We start from the raw sequence: 27,134 nt of genomic DNA on the forward strand, positions 1-27,134 counted from the left end.
CAACTTCGACTTTGCTTCCTCATATTATTTTATTCACTGTATTATACTGTTACATTTCGCCCTAGATCATACAAATATGAATAAGATTGAATCAAACTTTGCAACTTTCTCGAACAATTTTGTTTTGTAAAACGGACAGTAGTCACTCGCATATTTTTCATTAATCATAAAACTGTTTATCCTAACATTTGAATTGTAAATTTTAACAAGGTAAATTTGGGAGGTGGCATATGTACCTCAACTTTGGGTAGGACCTGAGAGTGTTGTGTAGAGCAACATCCACTCTTGATCCTTCGCGGAACAATGAGTCGTAAAAATGGCATATGAACTCTGACAGATCCTCTTCGATATCATTCAAGACGAACGAGTGTTCACCACCTTTCTCTGCATCACTATCTTCCCAGTCACTCGCGGAACTACCTGGTTCAGGCACAACCTCTTCCTCAGCCTCTTCTTCATCCCCAATCTCAAATTTTCCGTTCTCGAAACCGTTGTATTCGTTCATCCCATTGAATTGTATGGAGTGCGTGTCAGGGGGTTCCACGGATGGTGAGACAACAGCTTTGGCACCTGAATCTAGGAAGGCCTTCACCAGGCTTGCAGCAAGCCCGTATCTTCCAGTGCAAATTACAATTCGGTCTCGCCAAGCTCCAACCTAGTAGAATCCATGTAGTTGAATAAGTTTGTTTGGACCTCTTTAACACCCGAAATGAAAATGAACAAAGAAGAATGATGGATAATCACAAGAAGAATAACTAGATTCAATGCATGGAAATAACTTGTCGATCAGATTGATAAAGACTAGAAATAACTAGATTCGAGAGTAAAAGCATTGTTTGACTTCTCGATCATAAAGTCAACCAAAGGATACGTTAGTATGAACTTTTGATGTTTAATGCAATAGATTTGTAATAAAATTGCAAGTGTTGGGGCATATATATCCCTATTAAAAATGCTAAGAATATTCACTGGCCATGATCATCAAATAGTTGCATTTTTCTCCACGAACAAAATAAATCATAGTCAATATGCACACTTACCATCCAACGAACATCTTCAGATGTCAAGTGAACAGCAGGAACTCTTCGCCGAAACATAAATGCACTTATCTCTTGGTTATCCTCCATAACCTTCAGAAATAATAGTGAAAGTAAATTTAGCAAATTAGGTTCTTGCTAAAGAGAAAACTAATACAAAATTTACTAGACGAGAAAATGCGTACTTGCGTTTGACGCCCGATATACCTATGATGAATACTGCCTACTTGAAAGGATCGCCATTTTGTTATTAGATCAGCTACAGATGAAAGCTTAGTCAAGGCATAAGCTTCCTTTCTGCTTCTTCCTCGCACAAGTGAAGAAAGGCCCATTTTAACACTTTGAAGAAATCCATCTGCAAGCTTGCCAGGCTCGGCGACCACGAACACATCATTCTGCCAACTGATGAGATTTACTAATCAGGACATATTTAATTAAAAAGTGAACAAATATACCTTAAATAATATAGCAAGGAGAATGACCATAACCTTAATATTGAACCTGTTAAATCATTCTCAAGAGCCAAATGTATAATGCCTACTTGTGGCAAGTTCTGCAATTTTTCATGCAATGATCGAACATGTGAAGAAGGCTGCCTTGAAACCAGAGGAGAAGTGGGTGGAGACATGGATGTTTTTCCGATTGGATGACCATCCAAGCTAAAAGGTGGAACAAGATCAATCCGATTAATCCGCTGAGGTCCGAATTCTGGACTGTATAGTGGACTTGATGGGAAGCTTCCAGTGATTAAAGGGGATGTAAATGGTGTAGAAAATCTAGTGGCAGGTTTCGAAAGTCCAGAAGTTCGACTTGTTAGAGAAAGCCTTATACCATTACTAGCACAAAACTTTTCAAGAGATCGAGCATGATTATCAGTATTTCCAATATCAGTGCTGTATGAAGACTCTACAAGCAACACCATCCTCCTCCATCCTAATGAAGGGCTGCTTTCTTCAAGACCTTGGAGAGTTAAAAATATGATTGACTATGAACACAAAATATTTCAAGTTTGAAGTGAATCCCAACTAAATAAAATGTGGTTGATGACAAGTACCTTGATTCAATGTCTTAGTTTTATAGTATTGTTGGCCATTCAGCCTTTCAAGCATTCTTTCTTCACTTTCATTTCGTGAAACTAACCGCTCGCAGACATTCTTGAACAGCTCAGAATGTTTATGAAGGTATTCCTCTGTTGCAGCCTCCAACTTGAGCCAGATAGCAGGATCAGTCTCATCAAGCTCCATATCATATCTCTCATCAACTGTTAGGAAAAGCAAGTAGCAACATATCAAACTGGCAAGCCCGTTTCTTGGCTTCAAAACCTTAAAGTTAATAGAACATGTATAAGACTCAAATTCTAACCTGGATTAAAGCGAAAATACTGCACTTCGGGAATCATAGGTAATAAAGCATCCAATGCTTCTTCCACCCTATCTACAGAGCAAGCACTCTCAATTAATACTTGACCAGTATCCAGATAGCGCCAGCCACCTTTCCGACTCTGCATAATTAAAATGTTTTTAGGCGATCAACGATTCATTGCATTGTGAATCCAAATCTCACTGATACCAGCAATTGAAACATGTTAATGGGGGCATAAACTAGTTGTTTTTTACTACTGTAAAACAGATGGCCACTATTTTACAAAGACCAGATTCATATTTCTGCCAGCCAGGCCATTAAAGCATTAAGTTACACTTTATGGTGCTATATTAACTGTTGATAATGCTAGAACCAGATGGAGATTGGAGAAACAAAGAGAAGTTGATTACCTTTGTTGGAATAGAACCACATCCTATGGAAACTAGACAGTCAATGCGTGTATCAGGCCATAATAGTTGCGCTTCTCTAACAGCAAATATGGTTGGATTGTTTGCTACAATTGCGCCATCTTGCCAACGATGTACATCTGAGTTAAGATAATTATAAAAAAAGAATTAACATTCACATACTTTGTCAGCCAACATTAAGCTAATGAACTACAAGTAAAAAGCAAATATAGGGAATAATTATAGTATGAGAAATGTGTACCAACAGAGAAATCATCGAGATAATATGGAGCAGCAGAAGATGCTCTTATAGCTTCCCATATTCGGTGCTTGCAGCTCCCAATAGAAGCAACACGATGCAGACTAATTTTTGAACTAGGAGGAGTTCCAATTGAGGTAACAGCAGGACTTTCCATTCCTAATGGTGTCTCTAGAGTACCAACTGGATACTACAGCAGGAAAGAAGGTTATTGCCAATTGCATCAATTTAGACTACAAGATAAGCATTTTATGTGTCAATTACAACTTTAAAGCATCGACATTTGTTCTCTGTAAACTAAAGAAATATCATGAAAACTTGGTCCTAGACAAACTAAGATTTCAAGAACAATGTCGACTTCCATACCTGTAGAATTTAAAAACATAATCAAAAGAATCCATTTTATCTATATAACAATAAAAGCAAAGACAAAACAGCTAAACAATACTACCAGAACATATTTTAGTGTTGACAATGACTTGTAGAACATTCCTGGTGCTTTATTAGTTTGGGAAATACCAGCGGGTATCAATAAATGGAACAACATTTAAGACAATGAATTAAAAAATTGCTAACTAGATAACTTAAGATCAAATATTTCATATAAGATTCATTGTGTACATTGTCTCATCATTGTGTATATAAATCATGATATTCAAGGAGTTAAAGATTTTCACAAATACAATTATATCAATTAGCTTCATTGTGATTTTGCATGCTTAGTCCTGTCAGCTTATTAAAATGAAGGGGACCTTAAAAGAATACTGATTTCAGTGGAGAAATAAGACTCAGGTAGCTGACCCCAAATTGTTGGGACTTACACAGCTTGATGATAAAGAATATAAATGAAAAGGTGTTATAACCCACACTTGTTCATCCTGCTAAATAATTTTTCGTTGTTTCTTCCTTTTTGCAATTGAAGAAAAAAGTTCATGAACATTTAAATACTAGATGAAAGAGAAGAGAGTGCTTATTTTCAAGTAAAGTCATTGTATCTTTACTTCAATACTTAGAAAAGTAAAACCAACCATTACAACAAGGGAGAACCAAATAGCTCCTTTTAGAGAGAAAATAAAAGGAAAAAAAGGTGAGATCAGGCTTATCTTATCCCACCCACTATTTTTAATGTATCATCTGACCCAAAGTTGTGACTATTGAAGTAGTCAGAATTCTGTAAAAGGAAGAGTTCTAAGAAAACTCACAGTGAAATCTTCAAAGATCAAGTATTAATGTTTTGTAGCTCTTTTCTATGCTTTTCTTATTCTCAGACATTTCTTGCACAACACATCATAAAATCAAATGGCAATATACGATTGGCATTTTCATCTGACATGACAAAAACTCAGAATATACAGTATCTAAGTAATATAACTAATTTTTTAATATAATATATGTTATTTTGAAGTTCCAAATATTTATATAATGTTAGCATTGTTTTATAAATTTCAAGTAGTTTAATATGATTTATAAAGTAGATAAGCGTCTACATCATTTTGGTATATACTACCTACTTTCAGTTCAGTAAAAACATTTGCAAGATTTAGCACCTAATCATGCATAGGAATGGGTGAAGAGCACACTAGTAGTAGACCAACCTGATAGTTTCGAAATACAAATGGTTGAGCAGGTGTTACACTAACTAGAGTAGACATTACAACAACTTTTGGAATACTCTTCACAGCAGATTCAATTAAGAGGTCACCATCTTCATCAGCACACATCTCTTTCAACAATCTTTCAAATTGATCTGCACTATGCTGTAAGTAAATTTTGAATTTTTGATGTAAGTAACATGAGTCTGTATCCATACTATCTAAATTGATAGAAATAAGAATTTATAATTTCATACTTTGGACCCATGTACAACTACTCTAAAGCTTTGTGATGAACTCTTGAAAAGCTGATCAAGCTTCTCCCTCCAGGATGCAGCTTCATTATCCTTAGGAACAGGTTCAGCAAAGACAAGTTTTCCTGAGAAATGCGAGCATGAAAAACAATTAACTATTTGGCATTAAAAAAAACAATAATAATGGTACTCTGCAAAGTTCAAACATTATACCAAGCTCCTTATATACATCTTCACATTGTTCTAGGGTCATCAGTTTAATTCCAAGAGCTACAGCAAGCATACCACCAGTTGATGTCCCACAAATCAAGTCAAACATTTCATGAATACGCTTTCCAGTTCCTTGCTCAATTTGTTTAAGTATCTTAACTGTTGCTAGTCCCTTCATACCACCACCGTCCATGGATAGAATACGCAAACCTTGCTTCCCAACGGGTCTTCCTTTTATTGCTCGTCGCAGGTTTTCATTTTCACCTGAGTTTAACATAATTAGATAGTGAGAGTTGAATCAGATGTATACAGACCATTTAAATATATTTATTATAAATGACTATCAGCTGCAAAGGACAACATGGTGTACCAAGAATGGCCAAAGCACGAGCAGCAGCCTTGTTAACCCGTGGCACAGATGTAACTGTGAGACGTAAAAGAAGATCTCGCAAGCTTTCAGATTGAGATAGAATTCGACGGTTTTCAAAACAGAAAGCTAAGTTGCCAACAGCCAATAATGATAGTCGTTGCACCTAAATAATGTGAGAATAGGAATTTATTTCCCTCAAATGTGCATGGATAGATAAAAAAAAATAATGTACAACGGCCAGCCTTACCTCCGTGCTCTTATGTGCACAAAGTGCTTTAAGAGATTTGAGTACATCCTTGGTCAGCATCTTTTGAGCTACACTATCAGATACAAATGCTAAAGTGACCAGAACTTGCAGTACAGAGATCAATTCTTCTTGATCAACTGATTTCAAAAGTGATTCAATAGGTTGCATAATATCAGACTTAATCAATTGCATTGCCAAAGAAACATCAGAAGCCAGTGACGAGAGAGCAAAACATGCTTGTTCAACCTGCAAGATATAGTACATGTTTGGAAAATTTCTTGTATGCCAATAGATAATTAGTACATCCTATACCAATATCCTATTAACTTACCACATGACGGTCATCACTGCTTATCATACTTATCAACTGTCTTATGGCATTCTCTTCTTTACTGATTGCAACACGATTGCTGTGATCTTGCATGATTTTAGCTAATGCAGATGCCAACAAAGGATGATGACATGAAGAGAATCGGAAAATAAGGGAGAAGAATTCACTGAGTTTATGCTTTGATGCAGCAAAATAGGAGCTGTTTTCTGTCTGTAATCATGAAGAAGGTTGCGATGTTAAACAGAGCATGAGTGAAGATAAATGAAAATTGTAGCATCACATCACCTCTATTTGCACGTTAACTGATTTAAGATTATCAGTTGCCTCAATCCTTATATTGGCCAATGATAAATGACGAAGGTTGTGCAAGGGTAAAATTTCTGGAAGAAATTCAAGAGGATTGCCAAACAGTCTTAGAACACGGAGCTCAGCCATAGCCCTGCCACAAAGCTGAAGATAAATGTTAAGGCTAATAGGATATAAAATGCAACATTGAAAACATCAAATATGCCAATCAAATGACCTGAAATCCAGAAGTGGCCTGACAAGTTTATTATGTTCCAGTGACAGTTCAACCAGCATTACACATTGCCGCAACTCAACTGTTTGAAAATTGAGATCCATTTTGCCAGTAATAAGCATATATCACATGCAATTATTAGCGCATATAAATGTGCATATGGGTTTACATGACAAATAGAAATAAAATAATCTGCTTTATTAAGTTCACCAGTAAAGCATATATGCAAGCTCACCTGGGACAGAACTAAGCATATTATTGTCAACTCTTAGGACCTTCAAACTTTTCAAATCGCCAAGCTCGGGTGGCAAAAGTGATAACTTATTGTTATTAAGATACAATTTCTCAAGAAGGGGCAGTTTCGTGAGCTCCACTGGAAACACCTGATAAATTTTAAACTTGTATCAATGGATATAATGTCTGATGGCCTCTTAGTATACTATACAAAAAATGATTGTACTAAGGCACATAGGAAACTTGAGGAAAAAAAGAAAATACATCAAAAAACAATTTAGTAGTAGAAAGAGTTTAACATTAAAGTACCATAAAATGGCTATTCATTGCCACGAAGTAAAGCTCAATATATGTAAAAGTGTCACAGCATTACCCAGTATCAAAAATCATTCTTTGTAGGACATTGAAGCAAAAGTAACAAACATTGAAACTGTCAGAAAAAAGCTTCGACGTGTTCTAACAGATATATTAATGCCGTGGAGAAAATTATCGAGCAGAAGGAAATCGCAAGTATATGGTTTTCAGCAACTACTCATATATTCTTATATAATAGTATTTTGATTTTTGTCAAGAGCAAGGATGAGGATGATTAAGATTATGGTATAGACTGCACAATATCAAAATTAAGTAAATGAAAAAAATCTACAAAACAAATGAACAAGGGATTTGAGCAGGAAAAGGAAAGTAGCCTACCGACAAGCCGCACCCGCAGAGGTTCACAATGGTCACGTTTTCCCAGTGGTCGCCTAACCCCTGAACCCCATCCGCCATCCCTGACGGCACCAAATTGGACCGAATCAACCGCGTGAAGACGCCGCCTCCATCGCTCTGCTGCCCCGACCCCACCGCCTTGGACATCCTCACGGATCTGAGCGGCTCCCTCCGCCTGAGCACCTTCATCTCCACCTCAACGGATCCGCGCTCCTCGTCCCCGCGCAGATCCAGCACCACGGCGTCCTGCGGCGGGGGGAGCGCAACCATCAACTGCGACTGGAGGCGGAGGGCGATCTGCTCCTCGTCATCCCCTGCGGTCCAGTCGAGGTCGATCCGGAAGCCGAGATCCCTGGAGGTTTGTCTGCGGACGGACGTCCGCGGCGGGGGCGGCGGAGGCGGAGGGGGATGAGCAGGAGGGGGAGGTGGGGAGGTGGAAGGTAGGCCATCGTCGGCATTGTCGTCGGGTTCGCCGTAGTCAAGGGAGAGGTGGAAGATTTCGGAGGGTCGCTTCCACCCCAATCCCCACGATTGCATGGGCGCTCAACAATTTAACGGCGGGAGGGATTCAATAGGGTTTGAGGAGAACAAACCTAGCGGCGGCGACGGAGGAGGAGGAGGAGGAGCGATCGCCGATCGGAGGCGAGGGGAGAAGCATTTGCATGCGATCGGTTACGGTTTTTTGTTCGATGCGGCGTTTGGTAACAACACAACACAACCGAGGAAGAAGAGAAGCAGCGGAGAAACAGACGCCGACTTGGGTCGATGGGAAGTAGTAGTAGTAGATACGTATCTTCGAATTCAATTCAATTCGATGTTTCTCTCAGGCCTCTAATACGATACCTGAATAGCACAGCCCATTAAAAGCCCACGAAGGATAAAGTGCAACAATAAATAAATCGAATTATCGGTAGAAATAGTTTCCCACCGACCACTGCACCAGGGTAAATTGACATTAAAAGCGACCACGAAGGATCCCACCGACCAAGTAAATTGACTATCTCTGGGGTGCACCAGGGTAAATTAAATAAAGTTTCGTAAATTGACTATCTGGGGTGCACCAGGGTAAATTGACTATCTCTGGGGTGGTCAGTTCGGCCCCACAGAAGTTTCCCACCGACCACCAGGGTAAATTGACTATCTCTGGGGTGGTCAGTTCGGCCCACAGAAGTTTTCCACCGACCACCAGGGTAAATCGGGAAGTGCACGCAGCAGTCAGTCCAGACACCCAGCATCCTTTGATTGCGCTTGCGCTCCCTATTTGGAGAAAAATTTCTGCAAATACGTCATAGCTGGGGATCGAACCGTAGATGCTTGAGTGACACATAGATGTCCTACCGTGGCACCATTGCCCCGGACATGTCCTTACATATTTGAGTTCATAAGGATGGTAGTGATGAATCAAAAACTAACAAAGGTAAAATAGAAAAATTGTCATTAAACGGAATGGATCGTTTGATAAAGAAACACGTGCGGAGAGCACAAAAGCGTTAATAAAATAAATAATTTTAGGTCAATTTTGAAATCACATGTATTTATATTAATTAAATTTTAAAAAAAAATCAAGTATACTAATCCCTAAATAACATTTAGAATTAAGTGTAATATAAATCAACTTTTAACTTCATATTTAGTTGTCACATACCTTAACTCCACTTAACCCATCTAGCAAATAAGGGATGTAAATGAATCAATATTCATGAAAAAGTTTAAACATATTCAGCTCATTAATATTCATAAATATATATTCAAACAGATGGAATTCATATATCTTCATAATAATATGATATTATCCACTTTTAATCTAAGCTTTTATGGTTTTATTTTTGAGATTTTCCCAAATAACCTTATATTAATAAAGATATTTTAGTCTCCCCTACGAAATAGTACGATATTATACACTTTTGGCCTATACCCTTCTAATTTTTATTTTTGAATTCTACCCAAATCAATAAAGATATCTTCCATTTGATAAACTCATGACCTTTTTTCATGTATTTATAATGTGAGACTTTATTTATATCCTAACATTGGAATACAATCAAAGTCTCATATTGAAAATGTATGGAAATGATCATGGGTTTATAAAATGGAAAATATCTTCATTGGTCTGAGATCTTTTAGGTAGTCTAAAAATAAAATCATCAGGGTTTAGGTCCAAAATGGACAATATCATACCATTGGTATCAAAGTCATAATTTATGTGAAACTATATAGGACCCTAAGGAAAAAAATAATCTTTATTGATATGAGGCATTTTTAGTAGAACTCAAAAATAAAATCTTAGGTTTGATCCAAAGTGAACAATAGCATAAATGAATAATATTCCTAAATAATTCATAAATAAAATTTATGAATCATTTGCATCAAAAAAAAAATTCTCATCAATATGATAAATAAATAAATTTGTATTATCAAACTTAACAACCAATTAAACAAGACTGTAATATTTTTAAATGATCAAATAAATTTGAATTAAAAGATCAATGATATTTAAATGAACCAAGTTTAAATCAAGCTCGAGCAAAACTCAAGTTTGTAAAAAAAAAAAAAAATCAAGCTAAACTTAAACAATTATTTTAATAGTTTGGTTCATTTTAGACTTACTTGATTTGGCTCGATTAACTTATCAAACAAACTTGAACATTTAAACAAATCAAGTTTAAGTCAAGCTTAAATCAAACTCAAGTTTGTAAAAAAAATCAAACTAAACTTGAATAACTATTTCAACAGTTTGGTTCATTTTAGATCTAGCTTGATTTAGCTCTTACTTTATCAAATAAACTTGAACACTATAAAATTTAAGTTGGCTTAGTTCGTTTACCACCTAAGTAAATTATTTACATCAAATTATATTATTTTTCTTAGCATTCAACTTGTTGCTCCCTTTATTATCCTTAGCCTATTCAATTAAAGCTGTAAGATGGGCCAGCATGTGGCGGAGTGGGTCGACCATTAAAAATTCATTTAATGGGACGGGATGGTTGAGAAATCCCTAACACAATCCAACTCAATGTATATTATGAATTATATGGACCAGTTCACAAGCCCATCAAAATATAAAAATAATATATATATATATATATATATAATTTATTGAATTTGATCATTTCATAAATAAATTTTGATTTAAAGGTCTATTTCTTTTTTTTTTTCCTTCTCAACTTGTGATCCAACTCAAAGCCGTAATTGTGCACAATTGACCTATTTATGTTCATTTTTAAATAAATTGATAAAATTTTAATTCAACATATTTAAATTGTTTAGCGAGTTGGATTAATCCGATGGGTCCGATCTAAATCAATGACTCTATATCCAATCAAACACTAAATGGGGTTTAAATTAATCCAACTTATTTAAATTATTTATTAAAGTTTAAATGGGGTTTAAATTAGTTTAATTTAATTTAAAGGAAAGAGAACGGAGGAAAGAGAAGTTGAATGCATGAAAAGGAAAGAGGAAAGGCAAGAGAGGTGACATGCATATAGATGGATGAAATTGTAATTAGGTTGTGTTTTGGGAATAATAAAAACTTAGTGCGCCTTTTAGGAAATTTAAAACTTCATGTGTGTCCTTCGGAAATTTGTAAAAAAAAAAATCAAATTAAACGTGAACAACTATTTTAATTGTTTTGTAACGCCCGCCCTTACGTGGGCCCTTGACGGACGCTACAGTTTCTTACTTTCATTCATTTCATTCAACTACTATCATATATAAAACTAAACTTAACTAAACATGCAGCGGAAACTATTAATAATTTAAAACAGTTTCATATCCGATAGCAGTGCAATACAATAGTGAAATACAATAATGACAAATAAAACTAACCTAGGTTACATGGCAATCCTAGGTTATATAATCCTACACATGATAATTAAACAGGATAATTAAACATTGTTCAACATAACATGCAAATATACAAAGGTTTGCATGGCCAAGGCTTTATCAAGTCACTACTACACACATCTTCACCGCCCTGTCCTGCTGCCTCCCATTTGCTCAGTACCTGCTAACGGGATCTGCAAGATAAGGAAAGTATCTATAAGCATGAAGCTTAGTAAGTTCCTTTCCTACTCACAAAATCCATCGTTACATAACAACATAACATTAAAGCATAAAAGCATATTTCCTAAACATGCATCTTCAATCATTGGTTAATCACATCATATCATGAACATGAAATTCATTTCCTTTTTGAAAACATTTAAACATAATCATCAACATCTTTGGGGATCCCTGGCTTGTACCCATTCATTTCTTTTGCGCGCACATACCAAGTAGTACGAGGTAGCTAATCCCGACTACACGGTTTACTAGATGTCCTTGACCTAGGGGCAACTTTTGGAGCCCATCCCTGGAATCCCTTTCGGGTTCCGGTACAAGCCATTCATTCAAAGTAAAATACTTTTATACATTCTTTTCCATCATAGTATGAATGTTCCATGCATCTTTCTTTTCTTTATAATGAACATTCACGTCATTCAATCGTCATAACATTTGTCATAACATAGTGCTTAATAACGTTTAAACCTTATCTTTAGGTTTGATTATACTTTCTTCATAAAACTTGACATTATTAACCTTAAACCGACCAAACAGTGGATTAATAACCCTCTTAATCGATCAGGAGATCGATCGATAGACCTTGAATCAATCCAGGGTCGATTCGGTTCAATTTTTCATCACAGAGACCTCTGTAATCGATCACATGGTCGATTACAGGGGTTTAATCGATCAGAAGATCGATTGCTTTAATTCGGAGTTCACAGAAGGCTTGGTAATCGATCAACCGATCGATTACAGCCTCGTAATCGATCAGCCGATCGATTACAGCCTCTTAATCGATCGGGTGATCGATTAAGAGTCGCGGATTCCGTTCCTCGTTAAAGCGTGTAATCGATCCAGTGATCGATTACCCGCTTTGGTAATCGACTAAGCAGTCGATTACCATGGTTCTGTTCTCGGGTTTCTAATGTTCTGTCTCATTACACATTTAACAACAATTACAATCTAACAGCATATAGCAAATAGAGATCTAGCATGTGAGATCCTAACCCTAACACAATATAGGAATCTATGTTTTAACACAAATTTACCTAACTTAACATCGTATAATATAACATGAGCATAACAATAACAGTCTGATTTAAACAGAAAATACCTTAATCTATAACAAACAGATTCATCCAACAAATTCTAAACCTGTATATAACAAAACCTACCACATCGAAGACAGGCATATCTAAAACTTTTAGAACCAGATTATATCTTAAGTTCTTTAGTTCATGGAAAATATCATACGAATCTATTACATTGCAGGAGAACATATTAAACATGCAACAGATCCTAAACATCTTATAAGAGAACTTACAGATTTTAAACATGCATATCTAAATTTTTAAACGAATCATAACCTGAGTTAACATAGAAACATCACATACGTAGCCATTAACTTGCAGGTGAGGGGAACTTACCTAGTTTTCGAATTCCTACGGTTTACACGAAACAACACCTTCTTCCTTCCTTGCAACAGAAACCTTCGGCTCAGAGAAAACAACCGAGACCTTCGGCCAAAGAGGAAGAAGAAAGAAGAGAAGAGAGCAAGGAAAAGCTCTTCTGTACGGGGAACAAGGTTTATAAAGAGTTTGCACGAGCAGTTGCATAACTCCCTTACCCATGAACCCACGTAACCAGGCCACTACTTCCTCTCCGTTGGGTTTAATGAATTTTCATTGTCCTTAGGTTTAACAAGCGTTGCCCTCCTTCTTTTAACATGAATACATTGCTATCTCATATGGTTAACTTGGCTTTGCTTCATATTGGAGGTCCAAGGGTCAATCCTTGGCGCCTCCACATTTCTTTTTCTTTTTCTTTCTTTTTTTGCAAAGCCTTTATGCGTTAACCCATTAAAGCAACATTCTTAAATCATAATCATTCATTTCTTTTTATCATAATAAATTTATCATTTATATAACTATTTATCCAGAATTCATTGAAGGAAAATTCGGGTATTACACTACCCCCACTTCAGCTTCAGCTTCAGCTTCAACTTCAGTATCAAGTTCAAAGTCAGAAAGAAAACTATTGCGGTCACAACAAATATCTAAGTTGAAAGAAGCTTTGGAAGAAATACAACAACAATTAGATGCTCTTCAAATTAGTGATGAAGATTAAATATATTGTATCAAGTTGTTGTAAACTGTTTCTGAAATTATGTTTGCACTGTTGTAGTATTCTGTTGAATCCAATGTGATTAGCATTTTAAAAAAAGTTTGAACTACGTTATATCCTTTGTAGATGTAAAAGTATTCTGTAGTATTCTGTTGAATCCAATGTGTAGTATTCTGTTGTAGTATTATGTTTGCACTGTTGCTCTTCAACAGCTTTTGTAGAATTTCTCTGTTCTTTGTAGATGTAAAGGTGAACTACGTTATATCCTTTCTGTTCCTTTACTTTGTGATTTGTGATTTGTGCACAATGATTGATCCGGTAATTTTTTTAATTGTCATTTTTTTTACATTTAATATATCTTAGATAAGTGATATGCATGTTAAATCTACAAGTCAAAATGCTAGGCTGTGATGATTAGATTCCAATTGTTAGACCTGTGGATGTAACAGTGTTTTCTTAGGAGTTTGGCAATGTGTCACTATACATGTATTTTTCAACACTGGAGGGGTCAAGTGAATTAGATGGAATTTGATAAAGTCAATTGAGGGTGTATGTACTACGAAATGAATCAAATACACAGTCAAATTGTATTGAACCAATGATATCTTCGGCACTTCGAAATCAATCAAATTCCAAAGTCAAATTGTTTTGAACCAATGATAATTACATCATTTTCATTTTAAAGAATGCTGTGCAGAGTGAAATTTTTCGCATTCCTCAGGTCCGCAAGATCCTCTCCGTCCGCAACGGGCTTCCCTCCGGCGTACAACTCCCACTGGTTTCCCCTGAACTTGTCTCTGTTCCAGTGGTGGCCGGTGTTAAGTATCAGCACGTTAAACCTGGGAAGATGCTGCTTCAAGAATGTCACCGGTCGATCGAGATGCTGCTTCAAGATTCAGTTCAATATGTGATAGTTTAGCATTGATTACAATCAATGGATCCAAAACTAGTAAGTGCATTCATTAAAAGATCAGATTGCAGTAACAACAGAGTTCACTGAATGAGAGAGCAAGTAGCCAGCAAACAGAGCTATTTTTTTTCTTGTATAAAAGCCAATAGATCATATACAAATTTACAATGGTTCAGCAACTCTGAATGCCCTTACATGTTCTATAGGAAGGAGAGGAATGAGAGAGCAAGTAGCACATCAATTATCAATGGCCTCTCACTTGGTTCTCTTTGCACAGACAGTAAAGCCACAGCAGCAACCTGCATATCATGTTGTCCACCAGCAAAGTAGCATTAGGTGCAAGAAAATGCCGATATGGTTAACCACACATCGTGCGGAAAACAAACTTGATGATACAAGTGTTTCGAATCCATTGTGCTCTTGACCTTTGGAAAACAAACCTGATGTGCTACACTCATCATCTTATACCAGAAATAGATTGGAAAGCATGCAATTATTGAGTTCTAAACACAAGTATATTAATAGATTTTTTTTATACTTGTTATCTGTACCGGAGATTGAAACAACAGTTGAAAAACAAAACAATTAGGAAGAAGAACAGAGGTAAAGAAAACTAAAAGAAAGGCGGTAGAAAAGAAACAACCAAAATGCATGTCCTGGCCTTCTGCAAGTAATGATATATAGACTTCAAGAACCAGTTTTAATCCAATGGCAGAATTTCCAGTTGAATATCATTTTTTTGAAAAAAAATCATCAATAATGGCAGAATTTCCAAAGCCCTATGCCCCACTGCATAAGCATCGAGAGGCCGACCAAGCCAACAAAAAACAAACATTAGGAGCCAACTGCCACAGCTTCTATCTAGATTAGAGGCTAATAGCAACAGAACAAAAATATTGTGAAACAAGAAATTGAAACACCTCATTAAATGCTTGTTTTCTTTCTCCAAGAGTTTTCAAAGCAATGATATCTTTTGTCGTTGATGATAATCCTCATTGCCTACAAATTCGAACAATAAAACCACATGTCAGCAAATGCACTATAAAGGCATCTTCTGAGTTCAGACTCTTTACATAAAAATTGAAACAAGAAAAAAAAATAAAAAAATATTACCTTCAGTTGGAGTGATGCCCGATTTCTCAACAGTTGGCAAGAGGAAAAAATGAAACAAGCAGGTCATGCCATAATGAAAATCTTACCTGACTTCCACAGCCAAACTTTGTTCAGTCAAGCAAGCAACACACAATCTAGTGGAACAAACAACTTTAATATGTATAGGTGATGACTCAAGCAGAACACATCACACTGTTCATCATTGAGAAAGAAAAAAAATAGGAAAATTTATCATGTCAACATTCAATGCATGCATGCTTGTAGTGAGTTCCTGTGCTTGAAACCATAATGCTAATAAATTACCATCACAATGACTACCAACATAAGCAACAAGTTATAAAGCTACATGTCAACCACAACATGTTTCATCTAAACACAACATGTCAAAACCAAAATTGTACACAACATGATGGACGACTTTCCCAGCAGCTACATCCTCTAATATTGATGGTTTGTTAAATCATCATTAATTATGAGGCATGTTGTTAGAACCTGCAACAATAAAAATAATTATAAACTTCAATTTCTCATTCAATCAACGACTTTAATTTCCTAAATTGGGAGTTTTATAGTACCAACTCTAGAAGCCAAATCTTCCTCGTTTGTGTCGTCGTTGCTGTTATCATGATCATCTACAGTTGATCTGGTAATAACAACATCATTATATTTACAAAATTTATTTAAATTTATTATGCAAATAAATTTAGGAAACAAATATAGAAATAATCAGCACATACCTTTGCTGCAAAATCGGACAATTACGCTTATCATGAGACACACCCCGATGGCCACATCCACGACATAACCTGGATTTTGAGATTGCCTTCTCCTTTGACGATTTCAACCTTTTTCCGCATCCTTTTGTTCTTACTAAAGAAGGATCAATAATACCAAGGGTGCCATCCATAGAATTGTAACGCCCGCCCTTACGTGGGCCTAGACGGACGCCACAGTTACTCTTTCATTCATTTATCTTATACCACATACGAAAGACCACGAAACTTCGCAGCGGAAAAACATAAAACATAACATGACAGTGGTTTCATATGTGATAAATAAACATATATATTATGCATCTATTGTCTAGCTATTAAGTTGATATTAACAACATCTAAGCAACAACATTTAACATAAAGATAATTCAGACATTCAGCATGCAAATATAAATTCATATTGCCCGGGACTTTGCCAAGTCACCACCACACACATCTTCATCAGCCTTTTCCTGCTGCTTCCCTTTGTTTAGTGACTGCTAGAGGGATCTGCAACATAAGAAAGTATCTATAAGCACAAGGCTTAGTAAGCTCCTTTCCTACTCACAAAATCCACATGTCACATAAAACATAACATTTCATAAAGCACCTAACCATTAATCTTTCATCCTTAGCATTTACAATCATAAACATACAAATGATGAAAATGCCTTTTAAAACATAATATCATAATAGATCAACATACTCATCATCATCATTATTTGGAATCCCCGGCTTGGTACCAAAGCGCGCTCCCTGATAGTAACTGGGGTAGCGAGCCACCAGTCCTACGAGGTTAAAGACCTTGGTCTTACCAGGCCCAAGACCTTGGAATTGGTCACCTGGATTTGTTTAACGACAACCTTGGAAGTCGGGTACCAGCCATGCATTAAAGTAAAATAATAATGTACATCTTTCATTTCATCTTTATCATGAATGCTCCTTTCATTTCTTTAAAAGACCTTGATCTTTATCATAGCTTAATGAACATTCATGCATCTTTTCATTTCATATAGCATGTTACATCATATCATGATCTCATTATTAAGCCTTGGCATGAGATAACACATAACATCAACATGATTAACATTTTTGAAATCCTTATTCAACCAAGACCCTAATTCTTATAAGGTTGATCAAAAACCTATAGGTTTCCTTTACCATGTTACATAACCTCATTCCATTTAACATCTATCCATGTTTAGCTTCAACTAACCATGGTTCATCATACTTGAAACCCTAAACATAGCTAAACCCTAATTTCCTAGGGTTAGCCGAATCTTCATAGGGTCTCTTAGGCTCTCAGCCTAAACCATAACTTTTCATACATCATATCATCATAAGATATCCTTAACTAGGGTTTGCAACTATGGTTGAGTTTAAAACTCAACTCTTTCTTCTTTATCATGTTTCGGCCGAAACCTTAATGTCATGATCCCTTGGTTAGATCTAGCCATATGAATTCTTACATCTTCACATATCATTTGCAAGCATGGTTAAGTTTAAAACATATCTTGGCCGAAACTTAAGCATCATGAAACCCCAAGTTGGGTTTAACTACATGAAACTCTAAGTCATGCTAAAGTTTATCTAACACTTGAAGCCACTTATTAGGTTTAAGAACATCACCTAATCCTTGTTTTCATGCCTTGGCCGAAACATATAAATCATGGAGTCCTAGGTTAGGTTTAATCACATGGGTGCCTAACTCATCATAGAACATCATCATATATCCTTTACACCCATATTTAGGTTAAAACATAACCTAAATCCATTTTACATGACTTGGCCGAAACTTCAAGAGCATGAAACATGAGTTAGATCTAATCATATGAACTATAACAACATGATGGGAGATCATTCAACACATATGAAACCTTTAACATAACCTAAAGCCTTTATTTTCATGCTTGGTCGAAAATCCTACATCCATGAAATCCTTGGTTAAATCTAACCACATATAATCCTAGATCATGATAAGAAATTATCAAGTATCTTGTGAAGCCTTTAGTTGGTTTAAAAACATCACCTAGGCCTTAATCCATGCTTTGGCCGAAACCTTCAACATGGTTTCATCATGATTTTTCAATAATAACATAAAAACAAACCTAAATTCCATAAGATCAACATTAAGCGATTACGTTGCAGGTGAGGGGAGACTTACACTTGGTCCTTGAGTCCTTAGAATTATACCCTAAACAAAGAAGATGAAGCCCCTTTACTTATGGTCTCCTTGGTTCTTCTCCTTGCTTCCCTAAAGCCTCCAAGCCCTTGCCTTAGCCTTTCTTCCTTGAGAGCTTGTTGATGGAGGAAACTTCCACAAGGCTCTCGGCCAAAGAAGGAAATGGGAGAGGAGAGGAAGCCTTCAAGAGGCTCTCGGCCAAATGAAGAACAAGAGAGGAAAAAGAGGTCATGGTGGGGGTTTATAAAGAAAAGGGAGAAGGAGGTTTCCAATTAGCATTTTCTAACTCCCTTAATCAATACTCATCATTACTAGTAGTAGAGGAAAAGTTGTGTTTCTCCACTTGTTAAGATGTCTCCTCATGTGCCCTTACTCTTAAATAAAAATTCCTTTATCCTTCTAATAATATATTCTTGCTAGAGCTCATGGTTACCTCATGCATCTATTAGGCTTGCCATTTCCTTAGGTTCAAGGTTCAATCCTTGGCACCTCCATTCTTTTTCCTTTTATTTTTGGCAAAGCCCACATAAGCTAAAAGCCCATCATGAGTTATGCATCCATGAAGCCCATTAGACTTTAGGATAAATCCTACTAGTGATCCACTAAAGATTTACCCAATAAGAGTCCATATAATATAAAGCCCATTAGTACCTTACATTTCCATATCTTAAGCTATCCTTTATCAATATTAAGGAAAATATTGAAGGGCTTTTGCGGGGCATTACAAGAATTCTTCCTTTGACTACCAATACCGCATGTTTTACTAATGTTCATGTCTTGAATTTTGCTGTGGATACAATTTAGTTGTTACTCCAAAAAGGATGTTCCCTCATCAGTCAAAGATGCATCCTCAATTACTAAGGAAGCTTTATAGGATAACCTTGAAAGCTTTGACATCAAAAACTTATTTGGATCATTGATGGAAAGTTGGTCTTCCCCCAAAATATAATTTGCTTCAACCTTTGCATCTTGTGTCTATCGTTTGAGTATATACTGTTCAGGTAAATGAAAGACTTGGATGATGCGGAAAAATGCTAACATATGCCTGCATGGAATGCCCTCAAACTCAAATTTTCTACAGCTACAAGATATGTAGTCCTTTTGTTTGTCATGAGTGAGTAACCTTGATTTGGAAGAAGAACAACTTTGAAATTTCATCACATTATAAATCAGTAAATCATCTTGTACAGATGCTTGTTGCACATAATAACTGTGACTATCACTAATTTCACTTTGAAACTCCAACCATTTATTTTTCGTATACACCTTAACCATTTGAATTTCCATTGGCCAGTCCGGGGATGCTCATTAATATCAACATGGTCAACAGCTAACTCATTGTGTCTTAGGTGTCTCAGTGCCCTATTGAAACGAATGATAAAATCAATCAATGAGTTCTTATTTGAGATGGTTTTCTTAAAAAATGTATGTGAGCTTTCAGATCTCTGACTGCTTGACATTCCAGCACAAAATACATGACTAAAATATGCGAGCACCCACTTTTGTCGCAATTCATACATCAATGCCAACCAATCATTATTCTCCAAGTTAGCACATTTGATAACGTCTTCCCATGACTTCTCAAATTCATCAGGCGTTGTAGAGTTTACAATGACATTCTTTATGCTTTGATAGTGATCACGAAAAGTCAAAGGATTTAATTTCTCTGAAAATTTATTCAATATGTGCCACAAGCAATATCGATGCACCGTATTAGGGAAAACTTGTGCAATAGCTTTTGTCATAGCAAGATCTTGATCAGTAATGATCACATTTGGTGCTCCTTTAGGCATGACATCTATGAACTTATTAAACAACCAAACAAAGGAATCAGTTTTTTCATCACTTAGAAAACCACAACCAAAAATAATTGTCTGATGATGATGATTAACTCCAACAAATGGTGCAAAAATCAACCCATATTTATTGGTGTTATATGTCGTATCAAATACAACAACATCACCAAATATAATGTTAGCCGTCCTCGATACATGATCAGCCAAAAAACACCTACTAAATCTATTTTCTGAATCAGTCTCATAATCAAAGAAAAAAGTTAAATTTTTTTCCTTCTCAGATACAAAAAACTCAATCAATGTTTCAGCATCAATACCCTTCAGGCCATCTCTTAGTTGTTGGTCAAAATTTCTAAGATCTTTTTCTGTGCAACCTACCCGCTCGGGCCCCCCGGACTCTATCTCATATATTCGCATTTTTTGAGAAGTTGGCAAATTAGCCTCAGAAAATTGTTGAGTCAATGCTTTCTTAGCGGCTGAAATATGACGATGTGAGCGAAGCAAATATACCTTTGAAGGAGTCGAGAGGGTATGATTATGACTTTCCATGATGTGACTGATAACCCAATTAGGTCCAGTTTGTTCTTTTACAAGTGAAATGTGTGACTTACAATCGGTTCTAATATCACTGCGGGCTCTTTCCATAGATTGTTGATCATAGTTTACATTTCTATTTGCCCTCATTTTATCTGTTTGACCTTCTTTAAAACAAACAAATTTTTTCCATACAACTTCATTTGTAATCTTATTCTTTTTGCTATTGCTCATCCTTGCACTAAAACCAGCTTCTTGTGCATATTGATTATAAAACAAAAATGCTTCCTCTAAAGATGAGAATTCCATACCAACTTTGGGCTTCCGACCATTTTCAACTTGGGGAATATATAACTGATTATCACCGTCATTTCCTTTCATTGTCGAGGATTATCAGATTCAGATTAAGTGATTACCACCCCTGTTTAACAGTTAATCACTTAGAAAAAGAAAAGGAGAAACAATATTCCTTTCACATTAAGTATTGTTTCAAAAATGTTAATGATAGTTAATGTTCTAAAAATTCTAATCAAAACATATCGATAACAAACATCTATAATGGTGCAGGTAAGAATACTGATAATTGTCTTTCAACATGAGTGTGCGCACTATAGATAATACATGTTTGGTGGAATGAGAATATTTTTTAATTTCTTTGGTTACTAACTGGTTGTTAAGGGGATGCAATTAATAGGCAGACACCCTAGACCTTATGCAAGTAAATGTTGCCTTAAGGATGTATAAGCCCTTTTACTCTAACTTAGTTCCTGGACCATAACAAATATTGAAATAACTTTAGCCTATGAACATGCCTAAAAAGTCAGCAATAAGACATGCATTATTAAGACCATTTGTTCTGGTATTTTGCTCTAGCTATGATAGGTTTTTCAATCTTTTTCCACCAAGGTTTTGTATTCTCACATCCCCTCATTAGTGTTTTGTGGATAATGATATGCACAAATGATATTCACAAACATAAGAAAAAATAGGGTTAGGGACCTTCAGCTCGCGAGTAGCAGGGGCGAGTGGCTTCGGATCGTGAGTTGCAGGGGCGAGGCCGAAACTCTGTGGCGAGGCCGAAACTCTGCTCGCGGGACCTTGCGCTGAGGCCGAGGCTCTGTGGTGTAACACCCGTATTTTCCCCACTTAAGATTATTGGTGAGATTTAGAATATTTCATAAAGAGATAGGGGTTAATTATGAATAACCCTAATGAATTCGTAAGGACTAAGGAGGGATTAATTATTAGATTTAATAATTAAGCATTCAAGGCTAAGTAGATATATAACTAGGTCAAGTTAGTTTAGATTAATGAGTAGGAACTAGAGTTAGCTTAAGCTTTTGATAAAATAAAATAGATAAAAAGGTTCGTCTCGCGAGGACAAATCCAACAAAATTGGTTTGGATCAAATTGGAAGTCGTTTGGTTAGTGAACCATGCGAACCAAAATTGAACCCGGTTCGGTTCAATTGTTTTAATTGGGTTTAATCGGTGGTTTAGATTAGGTTTTATTTGGGTTTTAATTGTTTTAATCGGGTTACTGTGCATTCCCTATTAAAACTACGCGCGACTGTTCACCGCGACCGCGTCTCGCGCAGCCCGCGCGGACTGCGTCCGCCCGCCGCCCGATTCCGCCGGCGGAGAACGCGGAACGGAACGAAGAGGAAGCTATAAGAGGAGCCGCGACCCAACCCTAGCCACCACTCCTCCTTTCCCTCTGCTCGTGTCCGCCGCCCGTCGCGTGGAGAAGACGAAGCAGAGCAGCCGCCGCCTCCCTTCTTCCTTGTGCTGTTCGCCGGAGAAGCACGAGCGCCAACCCCCGCCGCGAGCCTTCACCGCTTGCTGTGGAGAAGACGCCGACGCGCCGCCTCCTCTGTTTCGCTGCCGCTGTGTGAAGACTAGCCGCCTCTACCCAACGCCATCTTCGTTGCACAGCACCGCCGCACCTCCTTCGCCTGAAGACGCGCTGCCGTCATCCCCTGCTCGCGCCGCCTTCGTCCTCGTCCAGTCGACGCCAGACAGTCGACGCTGCCGCCGACCTCACGATCCCTTTTTCGCGTGGAGAAGACGAGAGCAGCCCACAAGCGGGCCGCAACATTTGCACGTAATTGGATTTATTATTTAAGGTTAGTTTAATTAATTAAGGGATTGCTTAATTAATTAATCTAGTTTAATTAGATATTAATCAGTAATTTATTTGATCAATCTAGTTAATTAATAATTAAGGTTAAGTTGATTAATCGGATAATTAATCTAGTTAATGGAATTATTAATCGGATTAATTAGTAATTAAGGTTAGGTTGATTAATTTAATTAACGAAATATTATAATTGGTTAATTAATCATTAATGATTAGTTAGTGATTAATTAGTATATATTTAAGGAATTGGTTAGATCATGGATTAATAATTGATTAATTAGTAGTTGATTAATTAAGTCATAGTTGTGATTTCTACTAGGTCGCGCAGAGAAAGCACTAAGAGCACTTCGGAGAATATCTTCGGTTTCACCATCTTTATGTTAAAAACCTTTTGAGTATAGAGGGTAAGTACATCTCTCACTTGCAGTATGAGTAGTTCCGTTGTTTTCCGTATTTTTCCATAAGCATGATTTTATTGAAGCATATGCATGATTTTGTTAAAGCATAGGTAAATGGTAGAATTGCATGATATAAGTACATCTGCATAGTTATGACATGGATGATGTAATATGAAAGAAAGTATTTTACTTTGATGTTGACAAGTACCGGACCGTGAGGTGTCCAAGGGATGAGCTCCATAAGTTGCCCCTAGGCCGCGAGGTGTCTAGTACGCTCTAATCGGCTTCGGTGGCTAGCTACCCCGGACCGGTTAGGGATGCGCGCATTGGTACTTTGTCAGGGCCCAAATGATGGATGTTTAGTATGTTTAAATATTATGAAATAGTATGTTTTGAAAATCCCCTCACATGTTTAGATATGAACATTCATGTTGCATAAATCAGTTATTATGAAGTTTTCTATGGTTTTTGTGAGTTAGATGATGTACTTACTAAGCGTTGCTTATAGTTTGCATTCCTCATATTGCAGATAAATGAAAGGAAAAGTTATAGGAAAGAGGAGGCAGCTGGAGAAGTGTTTGATGTGTGGTGTCGGCGGAACCGCGGAATAAGATCAAGAATTATATAAATGTTTATTTTATGTCCAAAAATTTGTATTTATTTCTTTTGCTTCCGCATGCTAAACAGAAAAAGAAAAGTTTATTTGAGTTATTTTATTTAATGAGTAAAAGTTAAGGAAAGTTTAAGTACGTAACGTCTCCCTACTAGTATAAGAAAGAGGTGGGGCGTTACATGTGGCGAGGCTCCTTGCGCTCGGGGCCGAAACTCACTGGCGAGGCTCCTTGCGCTCGCGAGGAGTGGTGAGGGCGAAGGAAGAAGAGAGGCGCGGCGAGAGAACAAGGGCGAGGGCGAAGGAAGATGAGAGGCGTGGCGAGAGAACATGGGCAAAGGAAGAAGAGAGGCGCGGCGAGAGAACAGCAGCGAAACCTTAGGCGAAGGGGAGCTTCGGCGAGCAGAGGGGGGAGTGGGAGAGAAACCCTAGCTTCAGGCGCGCAGGAGGCGCTTATACAGGGCGCTCAGTATAGCGCTGCTATATATATATATATATATATATATATATATATATATATATATATATATATATATATATATATATACGGTTTTGATATGCCGCGCGACATATCCCGCGCAACCGTCCGCGACTCCTCCGACGTTCGCTGCTTCTCCGCCGCTGTTCACCGTCGTCCGACCACCAACGGCCGCCGGACCGGATGCGTTGGAAGGCCAACTCACCGGCGCTCCGGCCGGACCCGGATTCCCGCCGGATTGTGGCCGGAATCCGGCCGAAATCCGGCCAGAAACGTGACAGAGCCTCTGTTGGGCGATTCCGGCCGAAATCGGCCGGATTTCGGCCGAATCGCGGCCGGAGACCGGCCGCGGTCGACGCGCCGGCGCCGGGCGCGTCGACCGCGGCCGGTCTCCGGCCGCGATTCGGCCGGAATCCGGCCGATTTCGGCCGGAATCGCCCAACAGGCGCTGTTGGCTAATTCCGGCGGAAATCGGCCGGAATCCGGCCGAATCACGGCCGGAGACCGGCCGCGGTCGACGCGCCCGGCGCCGGCGCGTCGACCGCGGCCGGTCTCCGGCCGCGATTCGGCCGGATTCCGGCCGATTTCCGCCGGAATCGGCCAACAGCGCCTCTGTCGCGTTTCTGGCCGAATTTCGGCCTGATTCCGGCCACAATCCGGCCGGAATCCGATGCCAATGTGTGCGCCGTCGAGTTGTGATTCCAACGAGTCCGAAATTGCGGCCAACGGTGATCGGACGGCGACGAACGGCGACGATGAATGAGAGGAGGTCGGCTGTCGCGGAGGAGTCGCGCGGCGTTTGTCGCGCGGCATATCATTCCTCTATATATATATATATATATGAGTCAAGCTCGAACTAAGCTCGTTTAATTTTTAAACGAATTATTTTTGAACCGAGCTCGAACTAAATTCGTTTAATTTTAAAACGAGCCTTTTTCGAATCGAGCTCGAGCCGTTCGTAAACTATTTAATTTCATTACGAGCCGAGCTCAAGTTTAAGAATTAAAGCTCAAATCAAACTCGAGTCGAACTCAAACTTAGAAAAAATGAATCGAGCTCGAGTTTGAGCCTCTATTATTTAGTTCGACTCAGTTCGATTACACTCCTAATAAGAAATATACCATTATTTTTACTTTCTATTTTTTTTTCTTAAAAAAAAAGTAATGAAAAACATAATTAAGGGAGCTCTTTTTATTTTTACTCTAATTTTATTTTATTTTATTTTTTGAGATTTATATACTATTATTAATAATAAAGGTAATTAAATTATTTTTTATTGGAATTTTGGGATCATAATTGTAATTATAAATGTCATGTCATCAATTAATAAGTCAAATATTAATGTGGTCAAACTTATGATTAAAGAATTTGACTTAAGGGCTTAATTGTCATGAATATAAAAGTGTGGATACCACATATGCAATTTCTAATTTGTTAAGGGGTCAAATTAGAAATAAGCAAATAAGGATAATTATAAAAGGGTTATGGTCCCAGTTTGCAGAACGACGCTTTTTAGTTTTGTTCCCCATCGATAAAACTCTCTGGAATCTTAGGAAATTCTGCAAATTGAAGATCTTGACTCCAGATCAACTGCAGACAATGAATCCTGGTATGCTTCCGCAATTCTGATTATTATTCTTGTGATTTCTTGAGAATTAAGTAGAGTATAGGGTTTTATGTTGAGATTACCCTATAGATTTTTCCTACACTTTTGTTATCCGTGTTTTCTTAAATTTATTTTATATTTTATATTTTTTGTTCTAATATATTTGTCAAACTCATTTTTTTAATCGATTGTAAATTATTTATTTTTTAATAATTTAGATATTTAACTTTTTTTGATAAAATTAAATTTTAAAAATGATAGATTCTACCCATAGAAATTTACCATCGAGTTTATATATAAATCATTTATTTTGTGCGTACACAGGTCAATTAATTTGAATACCTTAATTTGAGAATGTGAGTGAGCAAAACAAATAGACTAGGTCAGTAAAATCAGATGAATTAAATAAATGAACATTTTATCTTAACCATATTTTTCATTAAACACTAAAAAAAATTGATACAATTCCTTAACAGCAATTTAACAACCACGCAGGTAAAGTTGTGAAATATTTAAAATGCGTAGGGTAATTTTAAAATGATGAAATTATGTAGAACTTGATTCCGTATTATTTCAAACTCTCAAAGTGTACGAGGACAAAGTATTAATTCAATAGAGCATTAATTTTTTAAATATAAATTGGACATCAGAAATAATAATGAAAATTCATTATAAATGATACGACGATACTTTTGAATAATATAGAATAAAAAATAATATATCAAATCCTATAGTATAGAACAAGATCTTGTATATTCGGATAATACTTTTGAATATATTCATGCTTTCAAATACCATTTTGATATTCCATATTGAAAATAATAAATTTTTAAAAAAGATTTTTTAATTAATTTTTTTAAAAAATAATTTTTTAATTAATTATTATAATATATCAATCGATTAAATTTGAT

General features: G+C 36.9%; 1 protein-coding gene across 2 annotated transcripts; it reads right to left on the reverse strand.

Annotated features, from left to right (window-relative positions):
• Positions 1-9: 9 nt before the first annotated feature.
• LOC141843156 (phospholipase A I) lies at positions 10-8,222 on the reverse strand. 2 transcript variants are annotated; one of them, XM_074731191.1, is made up of 18 exons: positions 7,517-8,222; positions 6,825-6,972; positions 6,593-6,671; positions 6,355-6,508; positions 6,070-6,279; positions 5,739-5,984; positions 5,492-5,654; positions 5,125-5,385; positions 4,915-5,036; positions 4,661-4,822; positions 3,069-3,255; positions 2,810-2,946; positions 2,400-2,538; positions 2,092-2,298; positions 1,526-1,997; positions 1,223-1,439; positions 1,041-1,130; positions 10-655 (listed from the first exon to the last, which is right to left on the reverse strand). In XM_074731191.1, the coding sequence occupies exons 1-18, from the start codon at positions 8,069-8,071 to the stop codon at positions 203-205; spliced, it is 4,002 nt and encodes a 1,333-aa protein (XP_074587292.1). In that variant the 5' UTR covers positions 8,072-8,222; the 3' UTR covers positions 10-202. The 2 variants fall into 2 exon arrangements, with proteins under 2 accessions (XP_074587292.1, XP_074587301.1); XM_074731200.1 differs by lacking the exons at positions 6,825-6,972; positions 7,517-8,222 and having other exon boundaries at positions 6,355-6,519; positions 6,593-6,668.
• Positions 8,223-27,134: the final 18,912 nt, after the last annotated feature.

Source organism: Curcuma longa, chromosome 1 (assembly GCF_044706935.1).
Source record: "Curcuma longa cultivar G26 ecotype Majalengka, Jawa Barat chromosome 1, ITB_CL_G26_1.1, whole genome shotgun sequence".
NCBI classification, from domain to species: Eukaryota; Viridiplantae; Streptophyta; class Magnoliopsida; order Zingiberales; family Zingiberaceae; genus Curcuma; species Curcuma longa.